We start from the raw sequence: 20421 nt of genomic DNA on the forward strand, positions 1-20421 counted from the left end.
GCCCAATATTCAGCTTCCGGAATGGTAATATTAAGTACTTCGCATTTGGACAGGTTAAGTTTGAAACCTGATATTGTGCCGAATCGCTCAAGCGCGGCCATCAGGCAGGGCATGGTGACGCGAGGTGAGGAAATGAAGAACAAAAGGTCATCCGCATATGCGGCCACTTTATGTTCCACCCCTCGCCACGAGTATCCCCTAACGTCAGGATGTTGTCGAATAGTTTGAAGTAGGGGTTCTAAGGACATGGCAAAGAGCAGGGGCGACAGCGGGCATCCCTGCCTTGTGCCGTTGGAGATTGCAAAATCCGCCGTTAGCGCCCCGTTCACACGAACCGCGGCCCGCGGATTGTGGTACAGCGCCCGTATCCATGTGAGGAACCCCTGTCCCAACCCCATAGCGCCAAGGGTGGTAAGCATGTATGGCCATTTCACCCTGTCAAACGCCTTCTCAGCGTCGGTGGAGAGGAGGAGGAGAGGTTGTCCCTGCGTGCGTGCTCTATGTTGAATTGCGAATGCCCTCAGGGTGCTATCTCTTGCCTCTCGGCCGGGGATGAATCCTGTCTGATCCATATGTATGAGTGCCGGTAGAACAGATCTGAGTCTTGTTGCAAGTGCCTTAGTAAATAGCTTAGCATCCACATTTAGAAGGGAGATTGGGCGATAATTGCTACACATCGTGGGGTCTTTTCCCGGTTTCGGCAGGACAGTGATAATAGCAGCCTGGGATTCCGTTCCGAAGGTCTCCCCTGTAGCTATCGCATTCAGAGCCTTCGTGAACCAAGGTAACAGTATGGTCGAGAATGCTTTATAGTACCCCACGGAAAATCCGTCTGGGCCCGGTGCCTTGCCCGTCTTGGTCGATTTCAAGGCCGTTTTTAATTCCTCCTCAGTGATCAGCCCGTCCAGCGTCTCTGCTGTATCGGGATCGATCGTCCTCTCCACCGACTCTCGCAAGTAGTTCCGCGTCAGGATGCCTTCGTCAAGTGCAGCAACATCGTCGTCTGTCGCGTGTATATTGTAAAGTGAGTGATAGTATTTCTTAAATTCCTCAGCTATCTCAGCCGGGAATATCGTGGAGGTGCCCGAAGAGAGGCGTAGGCTGCGAACCTGTGAGCGGGGGGCATTCCCCTTCAGGAGATGAGCTAGGTATTTCCCCCCCTTGTTGGCGTGAGTATAGAAGAACCCCCGATTGCGTTGTAGGGAATTGAGATAACGTTTTGTGAGAAGATCCTTCAGTTGTCGTCTGGCCTGCATGAGTTTCCCATATGTCTCCATTAGGTGAGAGTGTTTGTGTTGCTGTTCTAGAGCTGAGATTGATTTGTATAGATCCGCCATTTCGAGTGCAGCTGCTTTCTTTTTGTGGGACGCTATTCGGATGAGTGTGCCTCTAATAACGCTTTTATGTGCCTCCCAAATCGACACTGGAGAGGTTTCCGGCACGTCGTTTTCTTGGAAATACTGTTCCAAAGCTTGGGCAACTTGGGTCCGTGTCCCAGGATCGAGTAGAAGGGCTTCATTCAGCCTCCACGACCACGACGAGGGCCGATAGAGAGGAGATTCAAGGTCCACTGTGACCGCGTTGTGATCTGACCACGTGGCTGGATCTATGGTAGCGGAGATGAGCCTCTGTAGACCCAGTTGGCGAATAAAAACATAATCGATGCGGGAGTACCGATCATGCAACGCCGAATAATAGGTGTAGTCTTTGGTGGAGGGGTGAAGGGCCCTCCAGCAGTCCACCAGACCCATATCTCCCAGCGACCGTTTCATAGAACGCAAGTGTAGATGGGAGATACTGCTATGTCCCGTGGAGGTGTCCATGATGGGGTCCAGGGATGCGTTGAGATCCCCCCCCAGGATGAGTGCACCTTCCGAGAAGTTGTTTAGTTTATTCAGCATTCCTCTGAGGAACTGAGCTTGTCGGGCATTAGGTACGTAGGCCGTGGCAAACGTGTACATCATGCCCGAGATCGTCCCCTTCAGAAAAAGATAGCGTCCCTGTGAATCAAGCTGACTGTCCAGCTTCTGGAAATCCAGGTGCGCTGCTATTAGGATGGCCACCCCTGCTTTCCGCGATGTTGGATGATCGCAGAAATAATTGATCGGGAAATGTTTGTTATGTAATCTGGGAGCTGCCCCAGTTCGGAAGTGCGTTTCCTGTAGCAACGCCACCGAGATATGATTCTTTTTTAATTCTCGAAGTAGATGGGTCCGTCGCTCAGGTATGTTCAGGCCTCTGCAGTTAATAGTGCGGACAGACAAGGGAGCAGGGCGATAAGCAGCAGGCTCCGCACACCCCTTTCCGGGATCCATTATAATGAAGTATACCCTCCCGTCACCTTAGGTGGGCAAATCCAGGGGGGGGTTACAACCGCCCTAGCGCGGGTCAAGGAGAGGCCCAGAGGGACAGACCACCCCGGGTGCAGGGCAGGAGGGGGTAGGTCAGAGGAGGGAGAGACTCAAGAACGAGGAGTGAAGATTAGAGAAGAGAAGTAAATGCCCGTGGTAACGGGTGTTACAGCTGAGACAGAAGGCGTCTCAGAAGATCCACCCCCTTATGGGGGGTGACTCGTGCTACGGTCGGAGGCACAGGGAGTCCGTACCGGCAGCTAGGCCAGGTATCAGGAGGCCCCAGGTTCCGCCGTGTAGGGTAAGCACGAGTGCGTGTTGGGATGTGCGGTTCGGCACCAGACAAGAGTGTTAGAGTATGTATGGGATTGGGATGGTCCCCACACCCCAACCCCTGATAATGTGTTACGTGAAGTACAAATTAGCGCGATCTGTAAAAAAATTTTCGTATGCGTGAATAATAGAACAGCCATAAGGGCATAACCGTAGCCCATGGATGATAATAATACAATAATTCAATAATTCAAAAGCCAGTAACTATGTAATTTAAGCGGTGTTAATAACAAAGCGCCACAACTTTTGTCCTGCATCCCTACCAGGTGAGGCCCCAAATAGCCACAGAGGTCTAGCCTGCCCCGTGTCGTATGCATAGTCGTCGTCAGGGGACCTGGTGTCCAAGGGGGGGGGGGGGGGGGGGGGGGAGGAGATTCAATATTGTGACATAATACCGTGATCATTACTGGAGCCCCATTACTATGAGTGTTACTAAAGATACTATACTGTGAGTATGACTAGAGACACAGTACTGTGAACTTTACTGGAGACACAATGCTGGGATTAGTACTGTAGACACATTACATTACAGTGTGTATTACTGGAGGCACAATACTGTGATTATTACTGGAGACACATTACTGTGAACATCACTGGAGACACAATACTGTGAGTATTACCGGAGACACATTACTGTGAGTATTACCGGAGACACATTACCGTGAGTGCTACAGACAATACAGTGACACAGTTGTGTGAGTGTTACAGAAGGCACAATACTATGAGAATTGCTGGATATACATTACTATGAGCATTACTGGAGACACAATACTGTGAGCATTATTGGAGACATGATACTGTGAGCATTACAGGAGACACAATACTGTGAGTATTACTGGAGACACATTACTGTGAGCATTACTAGAGACATAATACCGTGAGTGCTACAGACAATACAGTGACACAGTACCGTGTGCATTACTGGCTATACGCTGCTGTGTTACTGAAGACACATTACCGTGAGTGTTACTTGAGACATAGGACTGTGAGCATTACTGGAGACACAATACTGTGAGTATTACTGGAGATACATTACTGTGAACATTACTGGAGACACAAAACTGTGAGTGTTACATAAGGTACAATGTTTTGAGCAATATTGGAGACACATTACTATGAGCATTATTGGAGATACAATCCTGTGAGCATTACTGGAGACTCAATACTGTGAGTATTAGTGAGGGTACATTACTGTGAGCATTACTGGAGACACAATACTGTGAACAGTACAAAGGATATAGTGATACAGTACCGTGAGCTTTACTGGCTATACACTGCTGTATTACTGAAGACACAATACCGTGAGTATTACTGGAGACACAGTACTGTGGGCATTACCGGAGACATGTTACTGTGAGCATTGCTGGAGATACAATACTGCGAGTATTACTGGTGACACTGTACTGAGTATGTTACTGGAGACTCAACCTTGTGAAAGCTATTGGAGACAGAGCACTGTGAGTGTCATTGAAGATACAATACCGTGAGTACCATTGGTGACAGTATTCAAAGTGTCGCTGGATATACAACGCTGTGAGTACCGCTAGAGACATGGTACTGTGAGCATAATAAGAAACCATAACGATATAAAAGGGTGGGTGGAAAGTAGTGAGACCCATGTGCAAGCACGCCCGTGTAGGGGGCACTCCAGCCCTAGTTACAAAATGTAAAAATAGAAAGTACAGTGCGCAATAGATGGTAAGCTGATAATGCGGTAGCTGGGGGAGGAGGGGGGGGGAAATTCCAGGGAATATTTATTGATTTTTATTTTTTATTTTTTATATAGATTTTTTTTTTCTCCTTTTTTGCATAGTATTTTTTTTTTTTTTTTGCTTTATTTATTTATAGGAGGGGGGGGGAAGGGGGGGGGGGGGGGGGGGAGACATGCATATTCTGGCGTATCCTATATCGCTCTGAATAATATATCCTAAGTCTTGCTTACAGTGTGAATTTTTATAGAGGGGTCGTTTATTTATTATTATTTTCCTTCCCTTTCTCTTTCTTTTCTCTTTATTCCTCTTTTTATTTATTTATTTTTATACGTATTGTATGTGGCTTGTATTTTTTATTCCTGACGTTTGATACCTTTTGTCTAGGCGGGGGAGAGGAAAAAGAGGTGGGGGGGGGGGGGGGGCAAACAAGAGCATATGGGGGAGTGGTGAGACCCAGTCACAGAGTAAAACACATCGTAGGCATAAGTCCCCACATCAACCATGCCTGCAATTATAGTCCAATGCATGCCGCCTCAAGACCCCCTCCCAAAACCCCCAGCGTCCAGAAGTGCAGTCCTGCGATTCCAGGATCCGGTTGCCCCCACGTTGACACTGTCCTGGCAGGGGGCAAGGGGTACAATACAGGCATAAGGATTACTGCATAGGGACGGTGCCCCGGAACCCCCAGTACCCACACCCCCCAAACAAATAGAGTGTAACCACATCAGCCCTGTGATGATACCTTTGGCCCAGGAGGCTCCAATGTCACACGGGGGGGGGGGGGGGGTGGTGCGGACCCAGCTTAGTAGGCGCAAGGGGTGACCCAGGTAGGGGAGGACAGTACTTACTCAGCTTGGTCCCCGGAGCCCTGTCGACGACGCTGGTATGGACGACCCATAGGAGATCCGCCTCCGCGTCTGCGGGGAGCACCCCTCTGCCTAGGTTCCTGCCCTTGAGGGCCTAGGATCCAATTCATGACCGGAGTAGGTGGTAGATTAAGCTCTTGTAGGAACCGTGGAACGTCCTCAGGCCATCTAGCCGATATCCAGGTATTGTGGTGGTGTGCCATCAATGCAAAAGGGAATCCCCACTTGTAGGTGATGTTGTTTGCGCGGAGCATTGTTGTCACCGGCCGGAGCGCCCTCCTTGCTTCCAGAGTGAGTGGAGAAAGATCATTATATAGGGATATAGGAGTACCGTGGAAGAGCCATGTGGGCTGTGTCCTAGCCTTTTTCATGATCATGTCCTTAACAGGGAAGGATTGGAGGCAACAGATCATATCTCTTGGGCCATCATCCGCTGCCCGTGGTCGTAATGCTCTATGTGCACGTTCAAAAGCAAACGTTTGAGGAGCTTCTGCGCCCAGTATGCTCGTGAAGAGCTCCGTGAGTAGGTCTTGGGGATTCTCCCTCCCTTCAGTCTCCGGGATCCCCCGGATCCTGATATTGTGCCTCCGGCCCCTATTATCCAAATCCTCCAAGTGCCGTCGCATGTGGAGGATTAAGTCTCCCTGTCTGGAGACAGCAAGGTCGGTAGCCGCGTGCTGTGCAGCCTGTGAGGTAGTAGAGTGTTCCAAGGCCTGTATACGGCCTGCCTGCTCTCCCACTTCCGACCGCAGCCCAGCCATCTCAGCTCTCATGGCGTCTTGGATCGTGGTGGTGAGGGTGAGGAGATCAGCCTTAGTAGCCATGGCAGCCATGGCAGCTGCCATGGTCCTCAGTTCGGTGCTGATCCGGTCCAAGGCTGGGGAGTCGCCACTTGCCATCGAGGTAGGTAACCGCGTGGTCGGGCTTGGGCCCGGGTTCTCAGTCTCACCCGGTGGTTCACGAGGCGGCTGCAGAAAACCATCCATCGGCCCCTGCTGTGGGTTTGAGTGCGGGTTCTTGGGGGTCTGTGGGTTATCTGTGCGGCGGCTACGGCCCATTTGTGTTCTATTGCGTATGGGAGATCGCTTCATAGGGGTGAGGTGTAGCGGAGCTCAGACTCTAAGCAGCCATCTTAGTCGGTGTCGAAGCCACATTATCCCCTAATCTTTTAGATATAGACTTCAGATAGCAAGCCTGTCATAGTCACAAAAAGAAAAACACATAGGGTGGCACTACAACTTGTATGTAGTTAAATTTAAATATACACTTAACAAAATTATAAACGCAACACTTATTTTTGCCCCCATTTTTCATGAGCTGAACTCAAAGATCGAATATTTTTTCTATGTACACAAAAGGCCTATTTCTCTCAAATATTGTTCACAAATCTGTCTAAATCTGTGTTAGTGAGCACTGCTCCTTTGCCGAGAGAATCCATCCACCTCACAGGTGTGGCATATCAAGATGCTGACTAGACAGCATGATTATTGTACAGGTGTGCCTTAGGCTGGCCACAATAAAAGGCCACTTTAACCCCTTAACACCGCAGCCAAATGTACAAGTTGTGAACGAAACAAAACATAAACAAAACCTGGCATTTGCGCTATATGTCTGTCCAACCGTAATTCACCTCTTTCATATTAAATGCACCCCCCCTTATTATATATCATTTTATTCAGGGGAAACAGGGCTTTCATTTAATATCAAATATTTAGCTATGAAACATAATTTAATATGAAAAAAATGGGAGAAAATAAGATTTTTTTTTTTTTCGTTCTACATGACATTTTAACTGTCAATGTCATAATACTTTTTGCTTTTACTGCAATAAAATACACATATTTGTATTCAGCAAAGTCTCACGTGTAAAACAGTACCCCCTATGTACAGGTTTTATGGTGTTTTGGGAAGTTACAGGGTCAAATATAGCGTGTTACATTTGAAATTGAAATTCACCAGATTGGTTACGTTGCCTTTGAGACTGTATAGTAGCCCAGGAAATAAATTTACACCCATAATGGCATGCCATTTGCAATAGTAGACGACCCAAGGTATTGCAAATAAGCGATGTCCAGTCTTTTTTAGTAGCCATTTGGTCACAAACACTGGCCAAAGTTAGCATTCGTATTTGTTTGTGTGTGAAAAATGCAAAAAACGCCAATTTTGGCCAGTGTTTGTGACTAAGTGGCTACTAAAAAAGACTGGACATACCCCATTTGCAATACCTTTGGTTGTCTACTATTGCAAATGGTATGCCATCATAGGGGTAATTTTCATTCTTGGGCTACCATAGGGTCATAAGGCAACGTAAGCAATCTGGCGAATTTTTATGTGAAAAAAATTAAACACAAGCCTTATATTTGACGCTGTAATTTTTGAAAACACCATAAAACCTGTACATGAGGGGTACTGTTGTACTCAGGAGACTTCGCTGAACACAAATATTTGTGTTTCAAAACAGTAAAAAGTATTGCAGCAATAATATCGTCCGTGTAAGTGCTGTTTGTGCGTGAAAAATGCAAAAAACTTCACTTTTACTGGCGATATCATGGTTGTAATACATTTTACTGTTTTGAAACACTAATATTTGTGTTCAGCGAAGTCTCCCGAGTAAAACAGTACCCCCCATGTACAGGTTTTATGGTGTCTTGGAAAGTTATAGGGTTAAATATAGTGCTAGCAAATTAAATTCCCTATACTTTCGGCATGGGTGGTCAGGCAGGTCCCGTTAATTGTAATTAATTAGGATACCCAATTATGTAAAATTATTACATAAATATATGTGTAGAATTAATATATGTATATATATACACATATGTGTATATATACGTATATATATATTTTTTTCAATATTTTTATTTATATATATATATAGGTATATATATAGTGATATATACGTATATATTTATGTATATAGATATATATATTATTTCGTTCTACGTGTATTTTGATATAAATATATATATTAATATCACAATACAGTTAGAACAAAATAAAACATCTATATATTTAATATTTTATTTTTAATTATTTTTTTTATTTTATTTTTTTACGTATTTACATATTTTTTTTTTTTATATTATTTATAAATATATATATAACAATAATTATATATATATTTAATCAGTATCAGTCTACGTGTAATTTGATATTAATATATATATAATTATATATTAATATTAAAATACACCTAGACGGTGTATGTGTGTGTATGTATATGTGTATATATATATATACTTAGATCATATATATATAATATATACATATATATATATATATATATATATATATATATATATATATATATATAAGTATAAAAAATTTTTTTTACACTTTTAACATTATTTTTATTTGATTTTCAGCCAGCAGGGGGACCAACTGTCATTACAGTTGGTCCCCCTGCTGGCAATACAGAAGCCAGCTATACCGGCCATGTGATTGTGAGGTCCTCGCAAGGACCTCACTCTCACATGACCGGGAGGGACCGGAGGAGGAAGATGTGCCGCGGGGGGGCTCCCTGGGAGTCCCCCCAACCGCGATCGCCGGCGTGGGACCGCCGGCGACCGGGTAAGTTACTAAAAACCGGAGGGCGTACTATTACGCCCTGCGGCGTTTAGAGCCGCTTTTAAAAGGACGTAATAGTACGCCCTCCGGTCTTAAGGGGTTAAAATGTGCAGTTTTACTGTATTCGTTGTCCACAACATACGCCTTCCCATACCATAACCTCACCGCCACCATGGGCCACTCGATCCACAATGTTGACATCAGCAAACCGCTCACCCACGACGCCATACACGCTGACTGCCATCTGCCCTGTATAGTAAAGAAAAAACACCTCTCCAAAGTGCCAGACGCCATAGAATGTGAGAATGTGAGAATTTGCCCGGAGACAGTTTCTGACAGTTTGGGCAGAAATTCTTTGGTTATGCAAACCGATTGTTGCAGCAGCTGTCCGGGTGGCTGGTCTCAGACGATCTTGGAGCTGAAGATGCTGGATGTGGAGGTCCTGAGCTGGTGTGGTTACACATGATCTACGGTTGTGAGACCGGTTGGATGTACTGCCAATTTCTCTGAATCATGTGTGATAAAACTGCACATTTTATTGTGGCCAGCCTAAGGCACACCTTTGCAATAATCATGCTATCTAATCAGTATCTTGATATGCCACACCTGTGAGGTGGATGGATTATCTCGGCAAAGGAGAAGTGCTCACTAACACAGATTTATAAGGTTTGTGAACAACATTTGAGAGAAATAGGCCTTTTGTGTACATAGAAAAAGTCTTTGATCTTTGAGTTCAGCTCATGAAAAATGGGGGCAAAAATAAAAGTGTTGCGTTTATAATTTTGTTCAGTGTAGATACATTTCTTACAGCCACAAATCAAGGACTAGAATACTAGACAATTTTTTTTACCTTTCTATGCGGTATCCACCCTACTATTGTATGTCAGACAAAACTATAAGTGGCTCTGGACATATTCAATTATTAATTCATTAATGAAAATATTTACACATACAGCCACACGTTCATGCTTTATTCTACGGGAATCTGAGCAATGCCTAACAGACAGCCACTTTTGATGGCCGGTTGATCCCCTTTCTGTTGTAATTTGCTGGGATTTTATTGCTTATTGATAGGCTAGAATATAAAGAGACTGACTCCAGAACAGGATGAAGACTAAGTTGGGCTGGAAAGTGTCTTGGTAGGATATGCACAGGACTAAGATTGACCAGACTGTGACTTAATGCACTGAAATGGAAAGAATTAGTACAGACTAGCAGCACCACCAGCAATTATAGGACTGATGTAAGACAAACAACGGTTGCACTAAACAGTACATCTGCAAAATTGTCTTCCCTGTGGAAGTGTCTTTGCATTTGTAGGGATGGTGTAACACTGCTGATAAGAGTATGCATGATTAAAAATACACATATATGCATAAACATGCGAACATATTTGAGATTCATATAACGCAAGTTAACAAAACACAGGGAAGTTGCTTTTGTATTCTGTAGCATTCTCATGCCTGGGTATAGAAATAGCAGATGTGTTTAAAGCTATAAAATCATCATGGCTAAAGAAGTTATACCTTATCATAGGGCAAAAGTCCTTTTAAAGGGAAACGCAGTGTCAGTGGATCCAGTTTCCAGGAGTTACAGATAGCGCCTGAATTGTTCACCACAGGTAGAAGACTGCAACGCCCTGCACAAAATGAAATAAAAAAAATAAAAAATGGTTACAGTTCTACATGATTAAGGTTATATAAATGAAAAATTAAAAAAAAAACTAAAAACTGTGAAGGACAAGCATCTTATCTGACAAATGACTGGGGGAGAGGAGATGGAATCAGGACAGTGGGAGAGATGTGGAGAATAGGCCTAATATGAGAAGTTGAGACGTACTGCAGAAAGTAACTGATTAAGTTAAGCAGAAAAAGATTCTTCATTATACTGAAGTACACTTGATATATATTCAAACCATGAGCTCAGCAATCTTCATAGTATTGTAGATTTCCATTATTTTTTTCAAAGCTCTGGTGAAGAGGCAGGCATCAGGGATTTGACATCATTTAGCATGCATCTCAAAATAGATTTTTTTTGGGATTAATAAGGATGGGCATTAGTACAATGGATAAACATAAGTTCGGATTAAATAGGGGTATCGTCAAACATTTCAGTAAGAACTCTTGAACCCATTGCCAGAACAGTGCAATTCAGATCTAATACCACTATATATGCTTAAAGGAGCCAGGCCCAGCTTCACATGTCCAACTGTAGGATTGCAACTGGTTAATTTTATGTAGGTCTTCAAATGTTCTGTAAATATGAAGTCAATGTTTAGTTTATATCTTGGCAGTTGACCTGCCTGAATAATTAATATGAGGGGTTTGTCTATTGGTGAAGGACATCCAAAGCATCTTCCAACCCCCTGTAATATAAAGAGATACTGTAGGTACTGTAACTGCTTCACTGATTAAAATGATTAGATAGTGTTGTTGCCAACCATCTGTTCAGTGTAAATCCATTTTTAATGATGCTAAATGAGACTCCCCAGAGGGAGGGGGGGATCAGGGTTAAACTGATCAAAATTTTTTACATAGTTACATAGATACAAAGGCTGAAGAAAAAAAAAAAAGTTAATTAAGTTCAGCCTCTCTCATATCCGATTCTGCGATCCAAAAGATGGCAAAAAATACAGTTTTCCAATTTTGCAACCAACAAAAAAATCCTTCTCGACACTAGAAATGTCCTTTTTCTTTTAACACTGGCAGGAGGAATCGCACTTATGAGATGAAAATGTTAAAGCATCTACAGTGACCACTTAAATCCAATGTCCCTTTCCTACTCCATTAGCATTGGAAGCATCTTGCCTTACACATCATTTTTCTAATTAGGACAGTTTTTAATTTAGTTTCTCTTTATGTGGTATTGAGTGGTAGTAGTAAAATAACTAGTTTGAAAATATGAACAATGAAGGCATCTCAGAGTCTCATACCTCGTTAACTAGAACTATATGCAAGGAAATCGCATAATACCGTATGATAATTTTGGGGTGGGACACAGTTGCTTTGTGAAAAGAAAAACAAAAACACATCCCTGTCCTCTCATTCCCTGCATAAAGTCTTCACAAAGTATCACTCTATGCAAAACATATGAGAACTCTTTTTCCTGTGTCTGCTTTAGTGATTTTATACTTTTTAATTAATAATTCAAAGATCAACTTCTTACCGCAAATTGAATTGATTCGTGCTGTAGGCCGAAAACTGTCCACAAAGTCTGATACCAGATTTCCCAACAACTGAAAAAAGTGAAAAAAAGAAAATTAAATCCAATGTTTTAATCTTTGAGATCTTGTGGTCCACTGGGATTTTTAAATCTCTTTTTAGTACATGTACATATAATAGAATTTTTCATTTTAAGTTCAGAACTTTTTGGAGTCATTTTCACTCATAGAACCATGGGCGTCCGCAGGGGGGCAAGGGGAGACACTTGCCCCGTCCTGGATTTTTCAGTTTGAACCGGTATTTCGAGATTGATAATACACTGCAATACCGGCGCTGGGTGCTGTGTGTGGAGAAAGGCAAGAATAGGAAGCTACATCTTATCCCTGCTTCTCTCTCCTTACTGAATCCGCAGGGGAGCAGCACAGAGTGCAGCCAGCAACTCCCAGACTGCAGAGACAGCCTACAGATCAGGTAAGTGAGGAATGGGAGACAGCCTACAGATCAGGTAAGTGTGGGATGGGAGACAGCCTACAGATCAGGTAAGTGTGGGATGGGGGGGCAACCTACAGATTAGGTAAGTGAGGGATGGGGGGCAGCATTCAGGAAGGGTCGGCAAGAAGCAGGAAGGTAAAGTAGGAGAAGGAACAGAAATACGCAGAAAGGGATAGAAGGAGCAGAAAGGGATAGAAGGAGCAGAAAGGGATAGAAGGAGCAGAAAAGAACAGGAAGGGCCTGCAAGGAGCAGGAAGGGCCTGCAAGGAGCAGGAAGCAGGAAAGGGCAACAAGGGTCTGCAAGAAGAAGGAAGGGTCTGCAAGGGACAGGAAGGGACAAAAGGAGCACAAAGGTAAAGGAGCAAAAAGAATCAGAAGGAGCACAAAGGTAAAGTAGGAAAAGGAGCAGAAAGGAACGTAAAGTAGGAGAAGGAGCAGGAACAGAAATGAGCAGGAAGGTCAGCAAGGAGCAGAAAGGGGCAGCAAGGAGCAGAAAGGGGCAGCAAGGAGCTGGAAGGGAAAGAAGCAGGAGGGCGCAAAAGAAGCAGAAAGGTAAAGGAGCAAAAGAAGCAGAAAGGTAAAGGAGCAAAAGAAGCCAAGGAGTAGAGAAGACAGTGTCAGAAGAATAAGAAGACTGTGTCAAATGAAGAAGAAAAGGAGATTTGAGTAAGAAGGACAAGTAAAGTGATCTCTCCACTGGAACCTGGCCCTGGCAGGGAAACTTTGGACCTTCTCATCTTCCCAGGTAAAAATAAATCTCATTGTTAATGTGTCTTATTTACTGAGTGTCAGGAAGCAAAGAGTGTCGTTGGGTAGGGGTGTTGCTGATTGTCTAGAGCAGTCAGCTGGCACTCTAAGCCAATCAGTAGCTTCCCATTCACAAAAAGTAAAACATTTTTATGAACTGGGAACTAGCGATTGGCTTAGAGCGTCAGCTGACTCTAGCCAATCAGTGGCACCCATGCCTGACGTCAATCTGCACTTCCTGACACTCCGTTTCAGAAGCCGAATACCACTGAGCAACCTGGAGATCTGGAGGGTTAAACCATTTGAGAGCAGTTTAACCCCTTAAAGGAAAGAGAGCACCCAGGGGCCTCCTGGCATCATATTTTCAGTTAGATGAAGTTGTTATGGTGACCAGAATGTTCCTTTAATTTGCTTAAAGGAACACTATAGTGTCAGGAATGTATTCCTGACACCATAGTTGTGAAAACACTATTTACCCTGGCTTTATGTGATAATGACTATGCCCCTCCCCTTCATGACACTGTCAAAAAGGGGCCAAACATGGATGTCATTATAATTATGGCCGCCCCCCCTGGAAAGATTCCTGCGGATGCCCATGTATAGAACCTTTTATTTGGCATGACTAATGTGTATCAATCGTTATTACACAACTACAAAGAGAATTGTAATGCATGCCCACATAAAATAGATGATCCACTACAAAAGACAAGTGACCAGAGATCCAAAACATTTTGGATTAGCAACATATGCCCCAAAAAACTGCTACAGAGCAATGCCAAGGTAAACGAACTAGTACAGTTCATAGCCATCATCCATCTAGCATACCCACAGCACAAAAATAGAAAAAAAAATCAAAATAAAGCAAGTAAAAGACAACTAAAAAGCAAACAAAACCCAAAATCTAAACAAACCAAGGTACCCATCACAAAACCATAACTATTCCTCTCATGGCACCCACACCCTTGTGAAGGTCTTCATAGAATTATGGACTATTGCAGTAAGCTTGTTCATTAAATAAATAATTATCAGTCATTTTACTCCTAACCCTAGCCATAATAGAAACATTGGAATGTTACCAGCCAGCCGCCAAAGTCCACAGTCTTTGAGAGCTTGAGAGTTATAAATAGTTTTGGATAGAAGGAAAACCCATGGATCAAAAACAAAAGGCCTGTGAAAAATTTGAGACAGTAAATCCTTAACCCTTTCCCAATAGGGAATGACCTAGGCTAGGGGCAATCCCACCATATATATTTATATGTCCCCTTCGAACTGCAATTTCTCCAACAAGAGTTATTTTGGGTTTTACCCATCTTAAAATCTTTAGTTGAGTGGTGTGCCACCTTATAAGTATTTTAAACATTTGTTCTTGGAGCCCTAACCAGATGGAAACTGTTCGAGCTGCCTCACATATTTTCTATCAGGCCCCTCCTTCCAATTTCTCCCCCAAGTCCCTTCCTATTGCTTGGTATATGCTTTCCCCATACGTTAGAATTTGAGCAGATTGTGGAATATATTAGAAATACCTTTCCGAATGTTCTCTCCCTAACAATACACTAACAAGTATCTGTTCTGCTTGGGTCACTGTTGCCACTAACAGTACATTAGAAGCCAGTGTGCCAGTGAAATTATCTTCTGGTGACCAGTCCATTCTGCGAATCCTTAACATGGATGCATCAAGAGTGCTTAGTTTTTTTTAGTGAAGCAGAGCTTTATAAAAAGGTTTCAAAATGTATTATTTTGATTTTAAAAATATGCCTGTTCCATGAAGCCAAACACTTACCCAATGTGGGAGTTTCCCTTCAGGGTAGAGCTTGCGGATTTCAGTCACTGCAAAGTAGGCAGGGAGAAGGCAGGCATTCCTTTCCAAGATATAGGCTACAACCTAAATAAAGAAACATGCCACATTATACTTGTGAACAGATTACAGTTCAGTGGAAGTGGATTCAGAACCTGAGAACAGTGAAGTGGAATCAAACATATGCACAAAAACAGTAAATGGACTAAACCTTGATGGTCAAGGTTAAAGGGGAACCAACCTCTTTTCTTACACAACATGGAACGCTCTTGTTTTTTCCCCCTCACAATCTGACCTTATGTGCAGAGGTTACAGACATTAAAACCCTGAATACACTGCCAGACCAATAATTAGCATGTACCAACAGAAGTTTGTGCAGTGAGGAACCCTTGCAACTCCAGTAGCTAGAATATATGATAGGTATTGGTGAATAGTTTTTTTTTTTTTTTTTTCAATACTGTAATTTGATCGGTCCTTCATCAACAATAACATTTGTTTGTACTAAAATAAAAGTATATTTTTAGTGAGTTTGATTTGTTTTAGACTACAGCCCAGTGCATTAGATTTATTTTTATATTTCATTGTGTAAAAGTAATTTCACTATACAGTTTCTAACTAGTCATACAACTGTTACCTCTCTTGCTGCTAGTAGTTGCTGTACAACTGCAGAGCTGACAGTGTTTGGAACAGTTTGAATTTTTTCCAGTATCACTTTTAATAGATCTCGCACACCCTGAGGAACAAAGAAAGAAAACAAAATAAGAAATACTATATCGGAGCATAACCTATATTGGTGCATACTTCAAACATATAACAAAATGAATATGCACATTACTTATAACCAGTTGAGTGATCTTTAAGCCGTTTACTTTGTAATTAATGATAATCACAAATTGCCCTTTAATACTGGACAGCCTAAATATTCTTTATTTGCAATAGTTATTACAACATTATAACAAACTAATTAGCTGTGAATATGGACTTTAAGCAGTATCAAGGATTGTTGTCAAGTATGTAATCGCTCATACAAAGGTTAAGATTTTTTTATGCTTTCTTGTTTGCTAAAGATATATGGTACAACAATAGGTTATTGTGCTACAGATAGGTTAATGAAAACAATCTGTTATATTAAAAATAAATCTTTATCTTATGCTGATACATTTGGCCTCTTCTGCTTTTAGAAGTGGTCATTGAAAACGGAATCTGGAAGCATGCTTGCAAAGGGAAGCATGTATATATCTTCCTATCCTCCCTTGCATGTGTGCTCCCTCCTGAAATTGTGAAAGAAAGAAAATGACAAAAGGAATTCTAATAAAAATACTGAGAAGAACATACACATGTATGCCAATGCTAGATATGGGGTAGAAATCACCTATATTGCATAGCTTGGAGAACCATATGTGGTATGTCTACTAAACTATACTCAGAAGAACGTATGCCAATGCTAGATTATGGTTGAAGTGACCTTTAAAAAAAAAAAAAATCATACATGCTATGTCTAAGTTGTTAAAGAAGTAGGAGAAAAAAAATGGTAAAGTAGGGACAAGAATATCCTTAAAGAGACAAGTATGGGTGAGTGGGTGTGTACAAACCCCTACCGAAAAGTCTGTTAAGGATTCTCTGTAAGAGGAGATATTGCTGGGTAAACGGGCTGCCTAGAGACACTGGCCTCTAAAGTCTAATAGGAGACACATGTGCCACGTTCTGAGTGGAGGGGGATAATGAGCCTATGAGGACAAGGTGAGACGGCAAGAAGTACTAAAATTACGGTGGTAGAGGTTGATGTATTCTAAACCTGTAGAAGTCCTAAAGCAGTAAAACTGACTCATACGCTATGCGCCATAGACCGTCCCACCCAAGTACTCTTAAAAAGTGCTCAACCTGAAGTCCTCAAAGTAAGGCTCAATAAATAAAACCCCTATCGCCTCAAAGGTTACAATGCTAGTGATCCAGTGAGTTTGAAGGGATATTAGGACATTCCTAAACGAACAGATAAAGGTGTCATCTGGTTTCTAGCTTAGAAACATAGAATGTGACGGCAGATAAGAACCATTCGGCCCATCTAGTCTGCCCAATTTTCTAAATACTTTCATTAGTCCCTGGCCTTATCTTATAGTTAGGATAGCCTTATGCCTACCCCACGCATGCTTAAACTCCTTTACTGTGTTAACCTCTACCACTTCAGCTGGAAGGCTATTCCATGCATCCACTACCCTCTCAGTAAAGTAATACTTCCTGATATTATTTTTAAACCTTTGTCCCTCTAATTTAAGACCATGTCCTCTTGTTGTGGTAGTTTTTCTTCTTCTAAATATAGTCTCCTCCTTTACTGTGTTGATTCCCTTTATGTATTTAAATGTTTCTATCATATCCCCCCTGTCTCTTCTTTCCTCCAAGCTATACATGTTAAGATCCTTTAACCTTTTCTGGTAAGTTTTATCCTGCAATCCATGAACCAGTTTAGTAGCCCTTCTTTGAACTCTCTCTAAAGTATCAATACCCTTCTGGAGATACGGTCTCCAGTACTGCGTACAGTACTCCAAGTGAGGTCTCACCAGTGTTCTGTACAATGGCATGAAAACTGTAAACTAAGAGCTCAACCCTAGCTAAACAAACGATCCGCAGCCCAAAATCCCTATTTCCCACACCCCCACTGTCAAACTAACTATGATTAGCCCCAGACGAAGGCGCATTCCAAAGCGCCGAAACGCGCGTCCTTACACTTTATTTATTTATTCTTTTGGGCTACTATGGTGATGGTGATTTAATTTGACAGCGGGGGTGTGGGAAATAGGGATTTTGGGCTGCGGATCGTTTGCTTTTGTGTTTTTCTTTCACCATTTCAGTTTTCTTTTTCGTTGTCTTGAACACTTTCCAGTTATTTACTTGGCTCTAATTATTGTGTCACTCCGAACATTTTGGTTCCCGTTTTTCTGCTGTTACTAGGGTTAGGCCCTCACAGTTTGGAGGACACCCTATAGGGACCTTACGTCTACATATTTTTAGATTGTCTGAAGAGCATGAAATGTTACTGGTCCTCAGAGGTGACAAAATAATTTCAAGCAGATAATCAGGATACAGACATTTACTACACAATGCTCAATGAGGAAGATCCATCAGTGAAGCAGTCACTTTAATGTACCATGTATGCAGACTTGGCAAGGTTTTTTTCATGGATTTCAAGCAATGTTATCTATAAAATCTGTATACATTTGATGAATGTAAGCTAATACATCAGCTTACTTGGACATATAAACCAGCTGCAGATAGCTCAGTTAGTGAAGTCAAAACAAAATTTAAAATTTACTCTGTTAAACATTTTGGAACACACTCCCAGGCAGCATATTTTATCAAACTCTAGGAATATACTTAATTACAAAAAGTATAGATGTGTGTGTGCGTGTTGGTGTATTATAATAAACATAACCTTCAAATATAGTTACCTTGTAATCAACGCCACCAATAATCTTCCGGACAAGTTTGAATGTTAATACCCATAGCTGTGTTCTTTCCCATTCCAGGGTGTCTGAGTTAACTAGAGACTCACAGACCATTCTACAAAATAAAGAGAGAAAAATAGGAAAATAGTTCCTGATGAATAACAAGATTTGGATACCAACAATATTTTGGAATAGTAGTGTCATACTCTATTAATGAAACACTATGAGCACCAATTTTGACAACTTACCTGGGTCCTGCCATGTGCTCATTACAGCCACTAGCTCTGCCAATGAGCTAAGCCTAGCCATGCAGGGCCAGATTTACTGACAGTTCTCAGCTAACTCTCTCACCCTACTGCAGGACTTGGCTCAATGGTGCAAATAATAGTTCCCTGCAGATGCTTTGAGCACCATAGGAGGTGGTGGTGGACACCTGGTGTGACCCAGGTAAGTTGCAAACCATTCTTAGGTTAGGCAGTGGTTGAGTGACAGGCAATAGAGGATTGTACTCAATGGATTATATTCAATGGAAGGTCTTGTTACCAGTGGGGTAACTCAGGGATTCTGACGAATTCTCAATATTTTTCTAAGTGATATTGGTAGTAAGATGTGTCTTTTTTCTGATGATACTATGATTTGCAACAGAGTTGATGTTCCAGGAGGGATAAGCCAAATGGCAAATGATTTACGTAAACTAGAAAAATGGTCAGAGCTGTGACAACTGACATTTAATGTGGATAAGTGCAAGATAATGCACCTTGGACGTAAAAACCCAAGGGCAGAGTATAGGATATTTGATATCCTACTAACCTCAACATCTGAGGAAAGGGATTTAGGAGTAATTATTTCAGATGACTTATAGGTAGGCAGACAATGTAATAGAGCAGCAGGAAATGCTAGCAGAATGCTTAGATGTATAGGGAGAGGTATTAGCAGTAGAAAGAGGGAAGTGGTCATGCCATTGTACAGAACACTGCAGTATTGTACGCAGTACTGGAGACCATATCTCAAGAAGGATATTGATACTTTGGAGAGAGTTCAGAGAAGGGCCACAAAACTGGTTCATGGATTGCAAGGTAAAAATTGCCAGGAAAGGTTAAAGGACTTTAACTGTTGCACCATGTATCACTCAAACAAATGTACTTTTATAACAGAAAATCAGACATCAGAGTCTCAAGCAGGTGGATATATCTCCAGGATCAGAAGTAAGAAGATAGTGTCCACAAGGGACAGCATTAAGCAAATATAATTTACCATAGCTGCACCCCAAGCTGCAATGTCACTATCTATAGACTCAGTTAAAATTACAAAGCAAATGATGACAAATTTTGCTTTCAAGCATCAATATATTTCTTGCTTTACTTCTACTTCAAACCCTATAAATTAACATATACATAATTCATCCAGATTAGAACATATAAAAGCACTAGGAACATACCTTGGTGGAAGAAGTCCAGTTTCAACAGCCATTGCTAAACAGTCATAGAGAAATGAAATTCGTTTTGGACTGTGTTGCCCATGAATAAACCTTACAACCCACTGGACACATTGTTCATGGGACTCCTGAGTACAAAAAAAAAAAAAGGTTTTAGATAAGGACCACTCATCAGTGCTCGCGTTACTCATTAGTAATAAACAAAGAAAAAAAAAATGATCACATTACATCAATAAATTATAGGTGATTTTCAGTGTTTGATTAAACAATAATCCCTTTAATTCATTATACATATATATGCAAAAACAAATATTTATAAATAAAAATAAATAAATAAAAACAGCTTTCCAAAATGCCAGGCTGTGACTGCTGCTTACACAATACTTTCTATAGTAATTACAGGACTTCCCTTGGGTGACTCCATTCCTATAGATCAGCCTGCTTTCTGCTCTCCCAGTCCTTAATTCTTTAAGATGTCCTTTAAAACCCATGTCTTCAGAATAGCCTATGGCATATAAGGGTAAC

The 20421-nt window shown here is 41.9% G+C and overlaps 1 protein-coding gene across 1 annotated transcript in view; it reads right to left on the reverse strand.

Moving 5' to 3' along the window:
• LOC134587104 (mediator of RNA polymerase II transcription subunit 23-like) overlaps positions 1-20421 on the reverse strand; it is a 92181-nt gene that overhangs the window by 66415 nt on the left and 5345 nt on the right. The window contains 6 exon segments of the mRNA XM_063443230.1: positions 10353-10465; positions 11992-12061; positions 15007-15108; positions 15656-15754; positions 18465-18576; positions 19900-20024. Coding sequence (XP_063299300.1) covers positions 10353-10465; positions 11992-12061; positions 15007-15108; positions 15656-15754; positions 18465-18576; positions 19900-20024 — 621 coding nt within the window.

Source organism: Pelobates fuscus, chromosome 2 (assembly GCF_036172605.1).
Source record: "Pelobates fuscus isolate aPelFus1 chromosome 2, aPelFus1.pri, whole genome shotgun sequence".
Lineage (NCBI taxonomy): Eukaryota > Metazoa > Chordata > Amphibia > Anura > Pelobatidae > Pelobates > Pelobates fuscus.